The 22,665-nt window shown below is 41.9% G+C and overlaps 1 protein-coding gene across 2 annotated transcripts in view; it reads right to left on the reverse strand.

Moving 5' to 3' along the window:
• Nucleotides 1–502: 502 nt before the first annotated feature.
• Setd3 (SET domain containing 3, actin N3(tau)-histidine methyltransferase) overlaps nt 503–22,665 on the reverse strand; it is a 65,945-nt gene continuing 43,782 nt past the window's right edge. For both annotated transcript variants that reach the window (XM_021649121.2, XM_021649123.2), the window contains 7 exons: nt 12,947–13,005; nt 12,135–12,249; nt 7,672–7,746; nt 6,504–6,670; nt 5,578–5,663; nt 2,640–2,800; nt 503–1,841 (listed from right to left, as the gene is read on the reverse strand). In XM_021649121.2, coding sequence (XP_021504796.1) covers nt 1,389–1,841; nt 2,640–2,800; nt 5,578–5,663; nt 6,504–6,670; nt 7,672–7,746; nt 12,135–12,249; nt 12,947–13,005 — 1,116 coding nt within the window. In that variant the 3' untranslated portion in view covers nt 503–1,388. The remainder of the gene's footprint in view (nt 1,842–2,639; nt 2,801–5,577; nt 5,664–6,503; nt 6,671–7,671; nt 7,747–12,134; nt 12,250–12,946; nt 13,006–22,665) is intronic.

Here is a 22,665-nt window from a genome sequence, read left to right on the forward strand (position 1 = left end):
GAACGTGGCTGCTACCTAGCCACCCATATCTCTACAGTCCTTATCAAATCCTTTACACAGTGATTTCCAAAATGAACCCTGTCTTTGACAGTCTGGATGTCAGTGATGATATGAAAAAAAGTGTGGTCAGGGAAAACTAGAAATAAATCAGTAGCCTGAAGACTAGAGGCTTTTTGGAGGCAGATCTCATCCACAACTCCAGAGGGACATTGCCCCAACTCCACACTCAATAGGAGCTAACCTTCCCTCTCCCTCCATCTTGTGGCCTGTGATTCCTTGCAGCCTTGGGGCACTGCTGGCAGCTAAGAAGAGGGTGGGGTGGGGGCGCGGTAGGCCTCTGGGCACCCAGGAATGTTCCCATCAAGTCTTGTGTCTGGGACCAACACTGCCAGGGATATGGCAACATTCCCCCGGTGGTCAGCAAATATGTGGGATGGTCCATACAAAAGCTTGACTCAAAGAGCCTGCCCTACTTTCAAAGAAAAGGAACAAACAAAAAACATCAGTCATGTTTTTCTTTTAATAAGGGGTTTTACTCAAAAGGGTAGCTTTGAAAATCTCTAGCTTGTTGTGAAAACCAGAAAGCCAGGGAGCCTCCTCATCCTGAACACCCTGTGTGAAGCCACGGCTGCAGTGTCTGTGACACTCCACTGCCAACACTGGAAGTCAGCGCACTGCTCTGAAATCAGAGCCAGCACTGAAAACTAAGGAGGAGGACACACGAGTCCTACGTTGATTCAAGGAAAAGGACAAGTTTTTAATACAGCAAAACAGAACAGAAAAAGTAAACAAATCCTTAGAAATCACTAGATATATGTATGTATTTATATAATTAGAATCATCATCAACATTTTAAGCCATTAAAAATCAGGTTGCCACCTTACCTTTTCTTTTGGTTACTGGGATATTATTTTTAAAAAGAAGAAACAAAAGAGATTTGCCAAGACTCTGTATGTACTGACCTCACCCAGCTGTCTCCTCACTGTGCCTCATCCCACCATCCGCTCTATACCCAGAGTCTAACCTCCACTCCTCAGCAGGAGGCAGAGGCAGCTTTCATTCTGGAGTCAGGATGGCAGGCCTGCAGAGCACAGCTGAGCAAGGACCTCACTATTCCCCAGGAAGAGATGCGAGTGCCCACTGCTGGTCTGCAGTCTTCCAGGGCGCCTCTTCCCCTCTGCTGCTACTGACTACTTTGTTCTGACCAGAAGCAAGATGGCAATCTTAATCAAAAAGGGAAGCTAGATCTTTAAAATAACTTAAAAATCACTTTATATAAAGCAGCAAAAACATATTTTCCTCTCTGCAAAAAGAAAGATGTTAACAAGGAACACGGTGATGTAGTGGGCTGTCCACAGCTTCTGCTAGACTGGACCCCAAAGAACATCTCAGAGTGGCTCCTTCACTTCGCCCACGCTGCCTGAAGACTCTCTGGTGTCTCCAGTCACATTTTCACTTTCTTCTGGGCTTAAGCTTTCATTTTCAGACCTGGTCCCATTAGGAATTGAGTTTTCCCCATTGACAAGCCCATTTTCAGCAGCCTTGGCTTTGCTGACAGTCTCCGTGAGGCTCAGAGACTCCTGCACACCCGCCTCCTCCTCCAGCTTTCTCAGGACCAGAGGGAGCCTTGAGTCCCCCACACCGCCCTCTAGTAACCCCAGGTCACTCTCCTCGTATCTGGGCAGCGGCACTCTCTCCTCCATGTGTTTTCGGTAGTACTCCCGGTTCATGGCCGCGCTCTTCACCGCTTTTTCCAAAATCTCCTTCTCACCCAAGCGTAATTTGATAGCCATTGTGGCACGGACAGACAGGTCAGGGTTTTTCAAGGCGAGTTTATCTTCCTGAGGGGTGGGGAACACCAAATTAGTGACAAGAACTCTAAATCAGCAAAGCTGGCAATGAGCAGTAGGTCAGCCTGAGAGGGCTAAGGGTGCTAGAAGCTTTTAAATTGATGATTCACATCACCCAGTGACTCAACACTTCCATCGAAGCTACAGTTTGACTTATGAATCTTATTATAGCAGGTTGGATCTCTCAAAACAAAGGTAAGGTCAAGTCAAATGGAGCCAACACAGAATGGAGGGCATTACTCACTTTAATCACCCTCATGTGGGCCAGAGCAAAGGACATGAATTAAAGAGTAAGAGAGAATAGTCTTCCAGCCAGGCCTGGTGAGCAGCCTGTAATCCCATCTAGTAAGCTGAGTCAGGATCGTTTTAAGTTCAAGGCCTGCAAAGGCTACAGAGCTCAGAGGCAGTCTTAGTGAGGCTCTATCTTGAAAGTAGAGAGGGACTTTCACTGAACATGCAAGGCTCTAGGTTTAAACCCCACTAATGTACCATACGCTGGTGCAACAGAGAAACAGAAGGTGAGAGAGGGATGGGGTAGGAGGGTGAGAAAAGTTTTGAAGCAAAATGCAAACTTATGTTTGTGGTATCATATGAATTAAAGTGTTTTTTAAAAGAACTAAATTTGCAAAATTTATCAATGAATCAGCAATGCTGTTAAATATAAATATGACAGGCAGAAAACCACTGATACCAAATAAAGAACGTTAAATATACATTTTGCTAAGAATCAGAATACGTTAAGGTCTAGAAATACAACAAAGCATGATCCTCATTCATTGATCTAATTACCTCAATTGTTGTCTTATATGTTTTTAAAAGAAGTGAGGCTCTATCTTCCAGAAATGTCCAAAGTTTGACCTCATTGTCCCAGCTGACAGGAAACTCAGAGTTTCCCAAAGTGAAGATCCTGTCAATGGCGCTGTCCCCTAGCAAATGCTCTTTCAGTTCCTCTATGAGAAAGACACATAGCAGCCAGTCAGGAGGGGGGCAGCAGAGCTCTCACTGTGACAAGCCATCCTCTAGGTCTCCCACAGCACCATTATATTCCAGCCTCTTCCAAATCTTCCAAGGAGAGGCAGAGCTGAGCTCCAGGCCAGGAGGTCAAGCAAGGCCTTCCTGAAAGGCAGTGTAGACTCAGAACTGAAAACATGGCCCACTCACCACTCTTTCAAAGAGCAACACTTAGAGACTTCAGACAAGTTCATAAAACCCTGTCTTAAGACATTCTATGGCCATATTCCTCACTGTGATAGAACTGTTCTTGTTAGGGAAAATCTCAGTCCTGCCAATTATATAAAAAAGACACTGAGGCTGAAGGAATGGAATGGTTCCACGTTAAGAGTACTGGCTAAGCCAGGCATGGTAGTGTCCACCTTTAATCCCAGGACTCAGGGAGGCATAGGCTGGTGTGAGCACAAGGCCAACCTGGTCTACAACCCAAGGCCAGGACAGCCAAGGCTACACAGAGAAACTCTGTCTCAAAAAACAAAAACAAAACAAAACAACAACAAAAAGGAGTACTGGCTGCCCTTCCGAGGTCCCAGGTTCAATTCCCAGCACCCCCATGGCAGCTAACAACTGTCTATCTATAACTCCAGTCCCAAGGATTCAATGCTCTCTTCTGTGGCCACTGCAAACACATGGTATGTAAATACACATGCAGGCAAACAATACATGTACATAAATAAAATAAGATGAAAAGAAAATGTCTTAAAGACACTGAGGAGAGTCACTATCACCCTGGGATCCTCCAATTGGTAATGTACCCCATTTTGTAACAAGCCAAAGATGGAGGAAAGTAACCTGAGTTGAGGCCACAGAAACCTGAGTTGAGGAAAACTAACACCCTCCCCCTCAGGAACCAAATGTACACATAAGCACAAACTCTCAATCACCTTGAAGACTTCAGCAATGGCTCTGAGCAGTTCATCTCTTGCCCATCCTATCAGTTCAACAAACACACCCATGCTTCTTATGTAACTGGGAGACAGTATCTCCTTCAGAACAAAATGCCCTACAGCTGTCACTATTTACAATTCAAATGGAGGAGCTGTGCTGCCAGCAAACCAAACTTTTATTAGTATTAGTTGGAGTAATTCAAAGAATACATCAATTGTCTTGACATGACAAATTGTCTTCTGATGACTGAAAAGAAACTAAAAAACGACAGACATAAAACAATTTTTGAAAAAAATTCACGGTATCTGATGTTTTAAAAATGACTATCCAATTCTACGGTAAATTCAGGGTTTTAGACACTTCTCTCTTCAGTTCATAACCTTTGTTTAGAGATAAAAATCTTAAAAAAAAAAAAAAAAAAAAAAAAAAACTTCTTTAGAAACGGAATCTGCAATGCTGAGTCACTGCTGTCACTCCTCCCGGGCCCCAGCTCTCCTTGGGGGAGGCAGAGGCCATGCTCTCCAGCAGATGTGCAGAGAAGCTGGATGCAGCTCACACGACTGGAGACAAAGTACACAAAGCAGCCACTGGCCTGACCCTAAAGAGCAGACCTTCCATGTCCCAGCCATCCCTTCCTCAGAGGTTCCTAAGTCATCTCCCTCCCACGCTGGCCTGAGCCTGCTCATCTTGAGGACACTCACTCAGCCTGCGCATGTCTCCCTCTACAGAGAATCTCACACTACCCTACCTCTCTCCCCTCCTTCCCCATATCCAAACATAATGTCCCTAGCTCCATGAATTCTATACCTGCATCAGCAGGGACATGGGGATGTCTGGCTTGGGCTCTGCAGTGGATCTGAGTCAAGGTCATCCATTACTAACCGAGTGGTCCTTTGCCTAAGCTCCCATATTCTTTGAACTGGAGACTGTACATCAGTACAACAGGAAACAGCGCACAAGGCAGAAGGGATGAAAAATACCATGTTGAGCACCGTGTACTGAACAAGCTGCAGAGACTGCCAGTATCTCGCTCTCCCTCTCTTACTAAATATGGAAGAAACTACCATAGACCACCCTAGCTTATGAGCACACAAGCGCCTACGTGAATGGTGGTGAATCTCTGGAAGGTGTTTGCTTTTCATGGACAGCTACTCTGCCTCATCTGGTTCACAACAGCATCAATATTGACTACCTACATTCTAGGACTAAGTTCTTGTACATCCAGCTCTCTGTCAAGACACACGGGTGAGAGAGTTGGGCAGAGCCACGCCTCTGTATCTACAATGAACTGCTCTGGCCAGATGCACTTTCCCTAATGTTCTAGAAAAACATTTAGCTGTTCAGTTAATCATTCACTTATTCTCTAGCCCAGCCACTCTGCATAGGATTGAAGACAGCTTAAAACAATAGGCCTGTTACAAACCAAACCTCAGGACCAGTGATTGGAAGCACAGTTTAGGGGGAAGAACAGAAGCACGCCCTCACCAGGTCACACTCAGCACAGCAGGCTCAGATTACTTTAAGCAATCATAAAATGGAGCTCAAAACATGGATTTAATCCTACCTGGGTTTGAAATAAAGAGCTGTGGCCAAAAATATTTTGTCTGATATTTCCACTAATATTACTTACCCTTCCCAGGATGTCCAGATTCTGCAATCCTAGTGTACAAGAGATTAGTTCTTTCTCCAATACTGTCATTTCTCCTCTACCTAAAAGTGCTTCCCATCTTAAAAATTTATCTTTAATCTGACCCCCCCATACTTTCCATTTTCACAATTTAAAAAGAAAAAAAAACAAACATTTTTTTAAAATCTGAATTATTTTTACCTTCGGTCATGCAGAATACTCGGAGAAAAGCCAGAAGCTGGGCGGAGATGGGCGGCTCAGTAAAGTGCAGCGCAAAAACACTGGATCTGAAAACAGGAAGATCTGAGGTCAGACCCACAGTTCTTTCAGAGAAAGAGGCCTGGGACTGTGTGCCAGCAGTGGTTCTCATCAGGGAGAGCAGAGCTGAGCCTCACTAAATGATAGACGTGCACCTTGGAAAACACGAAGCTGGGGGTCAGGAGGCCCTGCCAGGCGCTGACCACCTTTGCCAGCTGCCTAATGGGCTTACTCCGGGGCATATGCTCACAGTGAGAGAATTAAATACACCCAGTCCTTAAGAAGCACTAACAATAATTCATGGTGAGCTCACACTTTATCATTCATCAAATGTTGACAAGTTCAATGAAAAAAAAGTCCAGATAATCCATTTTCATTAAGAATGGTTCCTCTAGTCCCTGGAGGACTAATAAATCACAATTCTCATCTTTTTTTTTACCATTTCACACCTCAAATACAAGAAAATCTTAAAGAATCCAACCAGAAATTCATAGAATCACTGAGGACCGTGACTTCATTACAGAAACTAATGGTGGCAAAGAATTAAATAAAACTAATTGATCCAGGTCATTAGCCTTTTCAAGGTGAAAGACATTAATGATTCCAGAGGACTTATTTAACTTAACGAGGATTGCAGGCCATATCCCCCGGAACTGGCTGGGAACACTGCTAGCGACACAATTATGTCTATCTGGAAGCACTGGTAAATCACCACACATCTCCAAGGTCTAAATCTGCTGTGTAACAAGGATAAAGGGATTAAGACATACTACTGTGGAGAAGTTTTATTAACACACCAATTAAACACTATGTAATGCCAATACTGCACATACCAAAGGAAAGCGGCAACCCTTTTTTTTTCTACTTACGTTGGGATGCCGGCACGAGCCAAGACCTCAGCCTTCATGGCGTAGAGCCTGTCACTTTTACTCACTCCAAGCTTTATTTTCACTCTGTCATGTGAATTATTGTCAAAGAAAAAACCACTGTGGATCACAAACTCTGCATTTGACCGAGTGCCATAAAAAATGTAAATCTGAGATACAGTAAAGAAAAAAAAAGGATATAAAACAAACTTAGTATGTATTCTTAAAACAGGGCAGAGCAAAGGCTTAGCTCCCATATATTAATGCTACTTTACAACAGTAGACGTTCTTCTAAAGCCACCCATGCACTTGGTACAGCATACTGCATGGATGGTGAGTGTGTGCAATCCTCCTAACTTCCCAAACTATCTAAGGAGAGTGAAGCCAAACACATGTCTACTACTAGGCAGGAAGAGAGGAGGCACAGGGAGATACTGATCTGGGACTACTAAGCCTCTAATCTAACCCCAGACAGCCAGCCCCCTTTTAAACTGTACTTTAGAATATGTCACATCTTTCTTTCCTTCTAAAACAGGAGAATGCTCTAGAACAGGCATTTAAGTTAACTTCTGTAAGAAACACACTTCCACAGCCTGTGCACTTTCATACTAACAGAGGGCTGTGAACTTTTCTGAAGAGCAGACCAAGTGGAAGGCAGTATCTGTCTGTCTCTGTATTAGCTTTCTATTGTGTGCTGGGTTGTAAAACTGATAAATGCAGAGATTTATGGATGTGTATTTCAACTGGGAAAATGTACGTATCACAGTACAAGTGGATAATAGGAATGATTGTTCTAATCCCCTTAGGGTTTAGCTAGCTAAATGCCACCTCTTTTAATTCCACTTCTTTATACAGAAATGTAGCTTATGAAACAAAAAATTAGTTTTGGCATTGTATGATAAAGTCTCTTTCAGCTAAGAGTGTTACATATAGTTCAACTGTGCAAAGAGCTACACTGTTTTCCTCGTGGATGAAAAGCGCAATTCAAAGCATCTTTCTAACTTGAGATTTGGTCAGAAAACAACCTTAAGCATCGTGTCTCTGTCCCTCCCTATGTCCAATGCCTCCTAAGGACACATGTTCTGGCTTCTCCCCATCCCAACACCTCTTAAGATAATCAAAGTCACCCACTCAGTGCTCACAGGTTGGTTCACAGAATGCTGAAACCCACCTGATCTCCTGCCTGAAAGTCCTGCAGAGCTACACACTCACAGCGGTCATCTTCCAGGTTATAACCAGTCGTGATCTAGGCAGGAGAGAAAGGCAGGGTGATGAGGCAACAATCCCTCAAGATCAAGGTGTCTACAGGTGCTTATAGGGCATGTAACTTTTGTCCAGGGAAAAATCAATGTGGGGGCAGGATGTAGTGCAGAGATAGAGCAGTGGTTTAACATGCACAAGGCTCTAGACTCTTTTACCACTTTTTAACATAAAGTGTTTTTTTTTCTATTGGTTAAGAATCAAAACAAGAAAAGAGCCGCTTCTAAGTCACAGACACATTTTACTCCGTAATTACAGTCACCTAAAACCTTCACGTAGACAAAGGCAAAGTAAATAGTTATGTCCTTGTTTTCGTACTAATCTATAAATGCAAGAGTTTCCATGCCCATATGGTACAAACAGTACCCAACCCATGTCTCCTCCAGGCACACGCATCTTGGCAAAGCTTCTGTATGCAATATATAGAAGAGACTGCTCTTAACTGCCCAGAAACTCTTAAACACCTTTGAGTCTTTTTTTTTTTTCAGTTTCCCTCATGACTACTTCTTACCCTTGCTTTATCAGCATGTAATCTGTAAAACCATTTTGAGTGTTGTAAGCTGCAGCACCACAGTTATTTTGCACTGCTGATCACACAGTGATTCTGGACAGCATCAAGTTCTCAGGAGGTCTCAGAGGACAGTGTTCCTGCCATAAAGGTCACTGTCCTGTTCCCTCTTGTGTGGAGCAATCTTTAACTCCTGCTCTGCTTTGAGACTCAGAACTTGTCTTCTGGGGAAATCTCCCATTTCACTTCCCCTCATTCTCCTTCTTCTCCAGCTACCACCATATATACCTACATACTTGCCCTTCCCATCGTCCAGGAGACCAGGAGTGTTCTTCAAATCAGAGACCCCAGTGTTTGATGTATAGTCCATAACAACTGACACTGCCTTTGAAAAGACTGCCTGGAGGCAGAAACTCCCAGGGGAGGGAACAGGGCCCCAGTTCAGTAAACAGACCATCTTAATTCTCATCCCTGAGCTCTCTGCCAATCTCCTAGCCTGTGTAAACTTATTCTGGCTCCTTTTGGTCACACTCACTCCATCCTGGAAAATCAACCACTCACCTATTAAGCCGCACCATAGGAGGAAAAGTATGACAGCCTATTCCCTCAAACATACAGATGACATGGTCATTTCAATCTTTTTTCATTTCCCTCCTACTGTGTATCTATTACTTGCATTGTGTATGAAGAAGAAATAAAATAAAGCATACGCATTGATTCAACTTGGAAAAGACAGTGGAAATGCTAAAGAAACAGATCATAGCTGTGTCCGTATGTTCTGTTGTTCTGGCCTAGACCAGAGTGCATATGCTCGTGAGTTCAAAGCACTAGATAATGGACCTCCCAAAACAATGGGTGGAGGCCAGATGTGATGAAGGACTACCTGTAATCCCAGCACTCAGAGACAAAGGAGCTCAAGGTCATTTGTGGCTACATAGCAAGTTCAAGACCAGTCTAGGCCATGGAAAACTTCATGCTTTTAAAAAAAACAAAATACATGGGACTATACTGCACGGGAAATGTAGGAAGTACAAACAGGACAAGGAGGGGGCTTATGTGATGCTCAGCTCATAAAGAATGCCCAGAGTGATAGTCTTACGTGACAATAACTTTAAGTGTCACAAGCATCTGAGGAACAAATACTCTGGGCAGGAGCAGCAACAAGCACAAAGGTGGGTTGTACTGGTATTAGGGACAGCAAGAAGTCAGAGGTGGGTGAAACCTGTACAAGTTTATGAAAACTAGGCTTTTGCTCTGAGCTCGGAATCTTTCAACAACTGAACAGAAGAGCTTGGAAGATTTTAACCACAGACTAAGAGAGTCACAAAGGCTATACTCCCTAAAACATGTACAATGGCATGTAAACCACTTAGCAGAATCCTTCTCAGGTAAACTGAATGACTTCAAGAAAAGAAATTCTGTCACTTTTGCTAATTTTGGATAGGCAAGATTTAAAGATATACATTTCCAAAATGAAGAAGATGGCACCATGGGTAAAATGCTTACTATGCGAGCATGAGAACTGGATTTGGACCTCCAGCATCCATGTTAAATTAGATAAACAAATAAGCCCAAGCACAGTGGTGTGCATCTTTAACATCATCAGAGGTGGCCAAAGTCAGGCAAACCTCCTCGACAGCCTAGCAAGAGCAATGAGCTCCAGGTTAACTGTGGGAGAGCTTGTCTCAAAAATACAAGATGAGAGCACTAGAGGAAGTCATGCAACCTTGACTCCTGACCTTCATCCACACATATACTGACATACACACCTGCACAAACCTATCAACACGCGCCCCATGAGAGCACAACAAAGGACATATTTTCTATAGCTTAGGACTGGGCCCTATGACTCTTATAACCTGCTTCTGCAGGTGGCAAAGGACTTCACTCCCATTCACCAGAATCCTAGGCAGTACTGTTCCTGCCTTCTGCCTTGCTGCCATCACAAAGTGTCCCTGCATCTCAGGACTACTGCTGAAAGCAGACAACACTGGTGGGCTACACGGTTCTTCTGAGTTCCCTTGTAAGAGCAGGGCAGGCTAACAATATGAGGAAAGTCAGCAAAGACACCCAGGGAATAAGTCTTTGCTTGAAAAGTCCAGCCTTGAGTTCAAGTACCTCCTTTTAATAAAAGGTTACTGGTCATGCATATGATGCACAGCTTTACAGTTTGAGAACTGCATTCCTCAAATGCTGCCAGAGTCGATGTCCCATGAAACCTTATGACAACGGAAACAAACTAACAAAGGTGTCAAGTTAGGCATGTGGGGCAAGCATGGCATAATAGCTTCTTAAACAACCTTCCTAAGGTCCAGCAGAGAACCACAGTACAGCACAAGCCAGACAAATTAGAGAAAAAGAGATGCCAGGTGTTGTCTGTTCTTCTTAATCTGCAATAAACTCAAGAGCGCACAGTGCATAACTTTACCATGCTGGCAGGAAGCAGCGCCAATGCCCAAACTCAGAACACTCATGAATACATTAGGGTGCCACAGACTGTCAAGACACAAGGAGAGGGGCAGTGCCCGAAGCTGTAGCAGCCTTCCACGCAGCTACGAAACCAGACAACATTGGGACTACAGGGAAAAGAATGGCTTATTTTACTACAGACATCTCTGTTGTTTAATTCTTTTTAATTCTTTAACATTGGGAATGAAAATAAACTTTTAATGATCAACTGAGTTTGGGAAACTGTCATCTAGTTTATATAAAGAGGGAAAAACACAAGGGTCAGATATTTAAAGCTACTTGAAACTTTTAAATTTCAAGCTTATCATTAATTTAAAAATATCTCTAAAGGAGAAAAAAAGGACAAAGAATGTAAAAATCACATTCATTAATGAAAATGTAAAACACGCTACTATTTCTTAGTACTGGTAATTAAATTAAGCATATCTAAATTAAGACAAAATGTAATTACAAAAGTGTAATTCTTCTTCCTTGCTACAATTTAAATATTGTTAAGATCTGAAAAACTACCAGAATTAGCAGGAAGACGATCTGCCTTGAGTGCTTGGCGCACAGTGCATGTGCTCAGGCCACTGTATAGATGTGAAATAATCATTTTCAGCATTCCTTTAATCTATTTATACTATTGCTAATAATAACAAAGCAAGCTGGCACTGAGAAACAGGAATCAAACCCAACTCACCCTGCAGCCTAGCTGTGCTGAGCACTTCATAATGCTCTGAATTTTGTCACCTCTCTACCTGTGAATACCAGGAAGTTCTCAGCACAGAGAAAGCTTCAGCCCCATGCTGCCTGGAACCCAAGAATGTGAAGGAACAGGACCTGCCATCCTCCCTCACAGAATCAGCCACAGGAAGACACCTCCTGTCTTCACTCTCCCAGCTACCAGGCAGCCAACCCTGCACTTGTGCCCAGAGTCGAGCATATAGCCTACCCATATGTGGTAAACCCATAGAGCAAACTGGGTGAGTCCTAGAGGGTGAGGAACAGAGCGGAGCAAGTGGTGAAAAGGAGTCAGCACAGAAAATAAATAAATAAACAAATAGCCATAAGAGAGAAAGATGAAAGGTTTTCTTCAGTAAATTCATACTTGTAAGGGAATAACAAAAAAAGTGGTTCCTTTAGCCTATGGTCCAGTAATATAAGAAAATGAATGCGAGAGCTAGAGCTGTGATTTGGAACACACAAGCTGCAGTTTCTCAAAGTGGCCTAAAACTGGAGTTTTCAGTATGAAGAGGACACCCAGCTTCTACTAGAAGGAGGCAGGAAAGCAACAGGGCCTGCTTCTGCTTGTCCTTCTGGTAGGAGCTAGCAAGGGCAAACAGGAAGCCAAGTAGAAGACTGTCCACCCAGAATCTTAGCAGCTTCCAGATTCAACCCCAGGAAGAGATCTTTACCAGGCCGTTGGTATGATTGCACATGTCCCATAAAGGAATCAGGGCCAAGGTCACCCGGGAGCCGTCCTCTGTAGGAATTTGGTTTTGTCGTGTCATAACTGAAGAGACTGCCCACCTGTCACAAACAGAAAATAAGCACATTAAGAGTGAACTATCTAAAAGCCCACCTGCAAGAGAATGCACTCAACCAGGAATCTGGGTTATAAGGTAGCTCCTAGTTTTCTGTCTTTTTTGTACCTTTTAGAACTAAACCTAGAATTGAGGAAAAGAGGGGCCGGAATGGCAAGAAAGGCAAAGTGTGCAGGGAAGCCAGGAGCAGCAGGGATCTCTACCTGCTTGGTGATGAAATAGCTGTCCCCAAAGCCAGCTCCCCTTATCCAAATGCTGACTCTACCCAGCTTTGAGCCTCACTGACAAGTGGGTGCTGTCTCTCCTCTCTGAACAGACACCCTCCAAGGTGTGTGTGAGATACGGAAAATGGCACTTTTATTACACTATGCACTGCATTAACTTTATGTTCAAAAAGAATCCTTGCTTCACATTAATATAATCTACTTAAAAGAGAAAAAAATCCGTTAGCAATACTTAACACTAATGTTAAGCTCAAACGCCCCTTGGCTACCTCCAACAAGCCACTAGTATTACAGGTTCACAGCAGTTTCCAGGCAGCTGTCAAAACGCCCATGCTTATCAAAGCTGCTCACTGCGGCTTTTGAGCCTGCCCTATTTCAACACTGTAAGTGGTCGCAGCAGGTCACTTGCTGATGAGTGTCCCTACTTCCAGATCCTCCCATACTGGCCCTCACACCAACCTGTAGTCCTCGTAAGTGAAAGAATCCTTCAAGGGCAGTTTGTTGGCATGAGGATGGGTCTGGGAACAAGTGGTTTTAGGAAGCACAGGTGAAAAAGGGAAAAAAAAAAGAGAGAGAAAACAGAAATCAGTCAGCAGAATTTCATTATTTAGCCGCTAACACATCCTAACAAGAGCCAAATGAAGCAGGAGGCGTCCAGCCTCGTGACTGAGGGATCAGCATGCTTTTGTGCCCTCATACATCACTGTCAACTTAATTTGTTGTGCCCAGCGGCCGCCATAAATCTGCTCCTTCATACTTCGATCCGGAACCTACAGACACCACACAAAACACAGTTTAAGGTGGACTGCTTTCACAAAGCCAGGCACACCACAGGCTACAAGCACCAGCTCTAAAGGGAACAGAGGAGCCTGCAAAGCCTGGAATGGGGGCTTGCCTATCTTGGGGTCTCATGCCCTGTGACTACGAGATTTCAGTCTCTTCGTATGTCACAAGAAGCACCACTTTCAGGCCCTCTACTATGCTGGAAACATTTTCACACTCTAACTTAGATTACCTGATGACAATCGACTTATGTGCAAATGAATTATTTACACTGTAAATGTGGATCAAACACAGGAAATAAAGCAAAGCAAAGTCTCTAGAGAGAATGAAGTAAATTTACAAGTAAGATAAAGAGAAAAGAGACCAGTATTATTTTAAATTATTCTTTTTTTTTTTGAGACAAAAGAACATTTGATAGAATATCCAAAACTTCACACATGGAATAAAATTTTATAGCTTCACATGCCCCTCCTCCTTAGACCTTTAAGCACTTAAAACTTTGTCTCAATTAAGAAATTAAAAGCTGTAACAGTGTGATTTTAATCTTTAGTTTCAATTACAGTCTGATAGACAGATTGCAGTAAGTGATCAGATGAACAAATGGTTGCTTCTGAGCTAGAGACAAGATTCTGCGGGAGCTGATCTTGCGCCTGTTAGTGTGGCTCCATGCAGCAGGCAGTTTTTACTCCAGGTACTGGCACCACAAGTGCACTGTAATTCATCATCACTCCCTGTACTGTGCTCGCCAGCACTGTGTGCAGGGCAGTAGGGGATGAGGTAAAAGTGGCTCAAACCGTAAATCAATTAGAAAACAAAAGCTTGTGCTCAGTGCGCAATCTCAGGCAAATTATATATTACAAAAGGCGGCCAACTAGGCGTTAGCTCCCAGGTGCCTGCCTGCTTCTCTCCTCTTCTTAGTCTCATTTTAACCCTTTAGAAGAAAAGTCAGAATGTAAAAATGTTTTCATAATCTTTAAGACACACATGGGGCCAGGTGAAGCAGTATGCACCTGTAAACGCCAGCACTTGAGAGGCAAAGGTGATCAAGAGTTTGAGACCTGCCTGTAATACACAGCTAGAACCTGTCTTAACATAAATAAAGGAAAATGAGCTAAAATGAGTATTTGTACTAACAATGAGGGGTTAAAGAAGAGTTTAAAGGCAACATAGAAAATAGTACATTTCATGGCATTTCCAGCCTGGGAAGCCAGGAACAATGCATGAGTGTGCCACGTCTGGAAACTAGAGCAATGCATGCATGCTGTGCTCCGAGGGCACGCCGTGTGTCCTCCTCTTCATTACATTTAGCCAAGACACAGCCCAGGTTTCCCTTTAAACATACAAATCAACATAAGGCCCTCTCCTCCTCCCAAAACTAACCTGGAGAGAAGTAACAGAGAAATTTCAACAGTAAAGAGAGCAGATTCTATTGATAAATTTTCCTTTCACGTGTAATAAAGTAAAATCTCATAGTATCTTGTTACTGAGAATTTTGCACACCCCAAGATGTCTCTTTTCAAAGTCTAAAAGACGGGAAAATGTTTTTAAAAAATATTTTAATTCACTTCAAACTATGGAATTTACTACAGCCTTTTGTAAGTTGGTAAATTTATATGTGAAATCTCATAAACAATAAAAATTTAATACCCTCCCCCTCAAAAGCCTGATATTAAGTAGAAAAAAAAAAATGAGTTTTCAGCTGTGAAAAGGACTTCAAGAGTCTACCAACAGTTGAGTATCTTAGATAGCCTTGGATTCCTCAAGAACACGCTGACCACGCCAGGGCAAGGAGATGGAAGACTAACACCAACGTGCTCCTTCATGACCGAATGAATAGCCCTGATAAAATCATTAAAAATAAAAACCTCAATTAAAAAAAATGTGTAAGTACATCTTCAGATGGAAGGTGACTAATTTTTTCTGTGTGGTTTCATAATATTTTCAGAAGCCGTTAGGAATAGTTGTTGTCTGGTATAAAAGCCAGTCTGCACTGACACATGAACTTAATAGTTACACTGAAGCAAAATGTGGCAATGAGGCAGCCAGTGGCTTCCCCTCAGCAGGGCTCTCACTGCTGTGATGCCACCGCCATCTATTGGTGGCGTGAAAGAGTGCATGCAGTCCCTACCAGCCACACTCAGATTCATTTGAATAAAATCAGGTTTTCAAAGAACCAAAACCAAAACCAATACCGTTCATCTGAATATTACTCTCCAAGGTCTGGAGGTGTTCGAATATCAAAATTAATTCATCTACATTTTTTACTTAATGTTCAATATTTAATGTTGGAAATAAACAGTTTCCCTTATTTTGAAAAAATGAATAAAGCTAAGACAAATGTTGATTCCAAACAATTTTCATTTAATACCTGGGCAGAAATTAAAAAAAAAAATCAATCCCTTTCACTGTTACCTTAAATTAATCTGAAGTGAACTGAAAGCTTCTGAAATATCCTCATCTGAAAATATTTAAACTGCTAGTACATGGCAAGGACCCTCTGCTCCCTTCTGGAGTAAGCTATCTTCGAGCCAGTCCTTCATCCTGACAGCTCGCCCAGCATTTTAAAGATCCCCTCTCCAGGTGAAACAGGAACCACACTCTCAGTAGCCAGTTGATTTTAGTGATTATAGTTTTCAAACAAAGGTCTGTGTGGGATCGGTGCAGAATAAATATCCTCAAATAGATCCAAGAACCAGGCCTCCAATACAGGGGCCCAACAAGAGCCAGCAGGAGCACTGACAGTTCACTTGCTGCTCTACCCCAAACCCTAATAAACAGCTTCTGAAACTAGAAACAGGTTTTCTTCTGAATCATTAAGCAGCAAATGATTTTTACTTCGTGAGCATAATAAATAGTTGAGGCTGTGGAAATAAACAACCGGCACAGCTTTTGTCAGATTGGTATCATGCGAGGCTCACTTTCTAAAGCCAGGGCTGTTGATATATATCTGTAATCCCAGTTACTTGGGAAGTGGAGGCCAACCTAGGCCATATGAATTCTACCTCAAAAATAAGTAAAAATAAAAAGAATTCTAGAATCTCGAAGGCAAACCCAGGTGACCCGCTAAAGCACTCTTTTTCCACCCAAAGGAGGCAGCCTCCTGGAGAAACAGCAATATTGTACCTAGTACAAAATAATCACTATGTTTGGGAAAGATTAATATCTAAAATTGTTTGTTTGGCTTCAATAAAAGGGAGCAATATTGCTAAATATGTAAGTATGACATTTTGAAGAATTTACCATATTGCATGGGTCTGGTAGTGATGCTTAAGGAAATTAAAAACCACTACAGTCAGCACAGTTGATCCTTATTAAAGTTCTGTCATGAACTATCACTCACATAAAACAAAAATAAACCAAGAAGAAATTTAAATAAAATCTATGGATTATAAGTGTTTGAAGATGGAAAAATGAATGATATTCTGGCTTTTAAAATTGATTTAGCATGCAGCTTCTCTTTATAGTCCCTTGATAAAAATGAAATCTCCCTAACAAACACTTAATAAAACCTGTCAATATCTCTGAAAAGAAAAATGACATAAAGGCATTAAGTATTAAATACCCTTGGAAAAAGTCACATATTCCATGAATTTTTGATGTACTATCTTGACATTAATGTAAAACCTTGATATTTATAATTGACAGATATTTAATAAAGTATAAAAGAAGATGGCTGCTATGCAGCATGCAAATTCCTCAGGCTGATCAGAGTGGAGAGATACAGGGTGCACTTACATTAAATAAACAGCTACTGTGCGTCACGCAAAGTCAGCAGCAGTCTTATTTTAAGCTCTTACAACAAACCTCTGTGAAGAACCAAACAGGCACACTCCATTATTATGTGGATCCCTAATCTAGAAACACTTAGTGTGAGAAGCAGCTTCGAAACATTAATAGTTGTGCACAGGAACAAAATGCACTTGAATCAAGGGTGATTTTGTGTTTAACTCTGGGAAATAAGCAGTTGTAAACATTTTAAAATGCACTTACATGAACACAGTTAGGTATTTCCTAAAACAATTCTCAAATGAAACAAATTTAACCTAAATAAAAGCTGAAAAACACAGAGGAGAAAAGAAAGATTCCAACACATGAAAGGCCTAGAGCATGAACCTTCCTGAAACCCAACAGCCCTTCACTGGAGTCTCTTATGCCTGGACTGCTTTGCTTCAGGAGGCCAACCTGAATACATCAGTCACTTCAGAGAAACATCCTGCTAAAAGGGGAGTGGATCAGTCCATTAAAATGACTCCTGAATACGGTATGCTCAAGAATTTACAACTGTTGTAATGCATAATCAATTAATTCTCAAAATACACACATCAGTCCAGCAACTGCTCTTTTCCACAGTTACAGGAATACATTTTGTAAGTTGCACCCAAGCTTGTTCTGATGAAAAACCATAATGCTGTACTGTAATTAAATTGATGATTAAAATACATCCATTTTACATGACTTTAACATATATTAAAAAGGATGGTTGGGTTCATCTGCCAAGGTAGACACACCTAAGTGCAAAGACGACCTTATTTCTCTTGCTGCTACTAGGATGAAGCCAGACATCTGACCTTAGGGTGGACTGGGATGCAGGGCTTCTGATAGAACATCATTTGATGTAACACTGTCAAGGACCTCAACCAATCAAACAAGAGAAAAAGAAAAGTAACAGACAGCCCCATGGGACAGGTCCTGAAGGCCTCGATGGAGTCTTTTTCTCTTCAAGATAATACCAGAGAAAGAAGAGAGATCTCCCTGGAAGGAGGCAGAATGGAGAGATGCAAGATGGGAGCAAAGGGAAGCTAGACATTGGACTGTGACATTAAGTGACCAAGGGAAGCTGGAAACAGCACACACTATAGCATGTTTCTAGGAATCAATGAACCCTCTTCTTGTATTTTATTTTCTAAGTGGATACAGCACAGTTTAACAGAAGGACAAATCATAAAATATCTATTCAATCTACAACTTAGTTTTGATGACCATAAATCAGAATCAAAGCATGGTTCATATATTCAGCTCTTGAAGGAAAAATCAATTTTTAAGACTTTTATTTTTAAACACAGATTACATTCAATTCTTTGGGGAATTTTTTCATCATAAACTTCTTCGAACTCACTCAATACAATCAAATAAAAATTTAACCACATCAATACACATCTAATCAAGACCTTCTGCCTTTCATTCCTATATATAGAGGCTTTTTCCCCATAGCAAATACATATCACCTTAAAATAAAAAATGAGATTAGAATAACACTACTGTTCATTACATTTAAAAATACTTTTAGATGAATCTATAATCTACATGCAATGTAAATTAAGTTGCAGTGTGCTAAAACATTAGAAAAGTACATTTCTACAGTGTATTTATTAGTGCATGTGCATTCACTGAAGGAATGGCATATGGACTGTTGATCACTTATTTACTCAGCTATTTACTGACTCAAAGGGGAAAAAAGTTAAAAAGAAGTTAACAGTAGACAATTATTCATCAGGGTAAAAAAATTTTTTTTAAAGAAATTGACCCATCAACAAATTCTGAGGGCCTCTGACGGTAGAGGAAGACATAAAATTAGCATCCTCAGAGGGTTACTAGCCAGCAAGGCCAGAGGAAAGACGAATATGAAAACAAAGTTAATATGGCATGAGGCCATAGTTCACCCCCACCGCAACCTCCCAAGTTCCCAGAGTGCCGGTTGATAGTGAGGCAGAGAGGTTTTCAGCCACCAGGACTGAGTCCCAGTGCCTCCAGAGCCTCATGGACATCTTTCCCTCCAAGAAGGAGGAAAGCCTTCTTCCCAAGTGAGGACAGCTGTGACCCAGGCACCTAGAAAACATCTAACCTGCACAGGCCTAAACACAGGAAAGAACATGCAAAGTGACAACTTCACCAAACACCACCTCAAGAATGCAGAGGAGCACTTCCCGAGAACTAAGAGACAGACACACACACACACACACACAGAGTCATAGATACAGACACAGACACACACACCTGGCAGAGGGAAGCAAGCACCCCTTTCCCGCCCTCCCTTCCTCCTTTCTGCTTTTCGTTTCTCAGTAGACTGTTTCTGCCATCCAGGTGACAGAGAAGCACGTCAATTTTCTTCAACGATCTCTAAACATAACTCTGTCTTAAGAATCCAGCAAGGGGCAAGACAAAACAAGCTCTTGCCCACCCTGCGTACACACAACTGCTCACTCCAAGCATGCAGTGATCACGCTGGGAAGGTTAGCTGAGGAGACTGCTGGGCCGTCTCGGAGCCTCCATTCCATCATCTGAAGTCTTTCTTTTAGCCTACTTTTGCAACCCTAGCCTCAGACATCTCTACTAGCTGACAAGAGGACTCAACCATAATCAAGCCATGTTCCCTGGTCCTCATCAAGGGGTCAATATTTACTCAGAAGCAAAATAGACTTCCAAATCCTCATTTTCAACATTAAAAAACAAACACCACAAAGTGAGAAACCAACAGAATAGCGAAACAGTTGCTTTATATAATCACATTTTCATAAAAAAGCCGGCTAGCAGCATGTGGTGGCACACCTCTTTAATCACAGAACTCAAGAGGTAGAGGCAGGCAGATCTCTGCAAGTTCAGAGGCAGCCTGGTCTACATTGTGAGTTCTAAACCAGCCAGGCCTACTAATAGAGACCCTGCCTCAAACAACAACAAACAAACAAAAAAGCAGACTAGAATTATTTCAGCTTCATAATACATTGCTTTATTTTTTTTTTTTATTGTCTAAGCTGATGGAACAGTATATGAGAGGGTCAGGAGTATGCACTTAAGAGCCCCTTTCTTTACAGGGTTCTAACATCCAGTGTGCACCTATGAATCTTGCCCTAAGAAAGCAATGGCCTAAAAAGATAAGAAAGTACTATCTCCAAAAGAGCAGGGGTACTAATAATGACTACCAGCTCTGTATTCTATATGAGTGATTAACAAGAACTTTACTTGTGCATATTTAATTACCAAAATTCTTCCAAATTAGGCATCACCATTATTAGCCTCATTCTACTGTCGAGGAAACTGAGGGACAGGGAAGTTAATAGAATGGTCCAGAATAACCAGTTAATAATAATCGATGAGGTTGGAATAACAACCCAGATGTCAGAATTCAGGAGTTTAACAAAAAGTTTACCTGTCCCCTGTGAGTGAAGTGCTCCAGTTCTGACATGGTAAATGTACCCTTGCTTCACCACAATGAGCTACACAATGACTTACATGGCCAGGAGCCCAGCAGTAATGACAAGACTAACAGTGTGACTATTCAAACTGGTAGGAAAAGCACACAAGCAGTTGTCATCTTTAGTAATAATCTCAGATCTGGATGGTCCCTAGCTATCATGGTACCTAGTTCCTCTCATAGTGCAAGTGTGCACGCACCCTTCACAGAATTATGTCATACTGGCATTCTAACCACTTTCAATATTCTATTATCTGAAATTCCTTTCAGTTTCATGATAAATCTCAACAGCCCCATAACACACCAGAATTTTATTAATCACCGATCCTGTCTACTTCCAAGCTTTTACAGTGATAACATCTTTTGGCCACTTTCAACTCTCCCAGTTGTCATGTGGATAGCAAAATGGACTTTGGACCCTAAAATGTTCATTCAGCCTCTAGTGGTTTGAATAATGGCCCCCACAGGCTCATATATTTAAACACTTGATTCTCAGTTGGTGGAACTATTTGGGAAGGTTAGGAGGTATGACTTTGTTAGAGGAAGTGTGTCACTAAAAGCAAGCTTTGAAGTTTCAAAAGCCCAAGCCATACTCAATTAGCTTTCATTGCCTCCTGTCTGCAGATAAGGATGTAAACTCTCGGCTACTACTCCAGTGCCATGCCCACCTGCCTGATGCCATGTTCCCTGCTAAGATCGTAATGAACTCTAACTTCTGAAACTATAAGCCAGATATAAACTCTTTCTTTTATAAGACACCTTGGTCATTGTGTCTTCACAGCAATAGAAAAGTAACTAAGATATAAACTTTAAGCTTAAAGGAAGTTAAGAAGCTGGGTATGATGGCCCCAGCTTATAAACCCAATACTTAGGAGGTGGTGGTAAAAGGATCAGGAGCTCAAGGTCAGCCTCAGCTACATGAGACATGTTTTTAAAAAAAGAAACAACACACAAAACAAAAATCAAATAAGTCTAGGAGTAGTTAATAAGAAATAAACTCTTGGGGTATACTATAGAATCCAAGAATTCACAAATGTCAACTCATCAGAACTCCAAAGAATATAAGACACTGTGGTGTGATACTTTGAGCCCTTATAACAGCTTAGGAGTACTGCCACATGGAGGTGTTCAAGACATCTAAACCCTCCATTCTCCGTATGACTCCACACACCATGCACATTACTTTTTCACCAGTGGTGGAAAGGCCCACTGATAGCAACAGCTACAAAGTTAAGGCATGTCCTGCCTGTGGCTGCTGGCCACAGAGGAAGTGGGTTACAGCTCAATGTACAGCCCTCTCAGTGTTAGCCTGGGCTCAGAGAGGTCTGAAGACGACAACAAGTAAAACAAAGCTGACCTCATTTCTCCATCTCATGAAGCTTCAAATTTTGAAGAAGGCAGTTTCTGGGTGTTCATATTTCTTCCCATGCCTAAAGGGTACAGAAAGTACCAAAGAGGAAATCCCTAATATGACTTCTCGAGGCCCGTCTAGGCAGCACAACACGTTACAATGTTTTTACACAGAGAGCTATACATGCCTCTAAACAGGACCTCAGAACTTCTTTACCTGTGGCATGAGTTCAGCTCTAGAAGACTAAGCCACTGCCTTTGCACCTTCTGGAAAGGGGCTCTGTAACATACTGCCCAAGATTTGACAAGTGACACACTTTAACATCAGTGATGAATGCTCCCCTAAAATCACATGGAACTGAATGATCAAGTTTAGTTCATTAGAGTCAGAACAGAATGTTACCACAGTTGAGATGCTCACTTGAATAACCACGTACCACCTAACACGTCCATACATCTAGAGGTAGTGGCTAAAAGCTTTTGTTAATTAAGCAAAACTGATTTTATATTTACTTTGTTATGTTATGGGTTGGATGAATGCCTTACAAAAGTTCCTATGTTAAACAACTGGCTGCAAGAGGCGCCATGGGCTTTCAGGAAGATAAACCTATGGAGGATCCTTATGTTACTGGCAATATATCCTCCTCTACAGAGTGATCTGGGACCCCCAACCCTCTCCTTTTTGCTTTCTGGTCACAAACGGAGACATTTCCTCCAGTGTATGCTCCTACCACAATGTGGTACCTCATTAAGAACCCCAGAAGCCCAAAGCAATAAGGTCCCTGATCTTGGACTGAAACCTATGAGCCAAAACAAATCTTTTCTCAGTTAACTAACTTGGTGTTTCATTGTGTTG

The sequence above is a fragment of the Meriones unguiculatus genome, chromosome 7 (genome assembly GCF_030254825.1).
Source record: "Meriones unguiculatus strain TT.TT164.6M chromosome 7, Bangor_MerUng_6.1, whole genome shotgun sequence".
In the NCBI taxonomy this organism is placed as follows: domain Eukaryota; kingdom Metazoa; phylum Chordata; class Mammalia; order Rodentia; family Muridae; genus Meriones; species Meriones unguiculatus.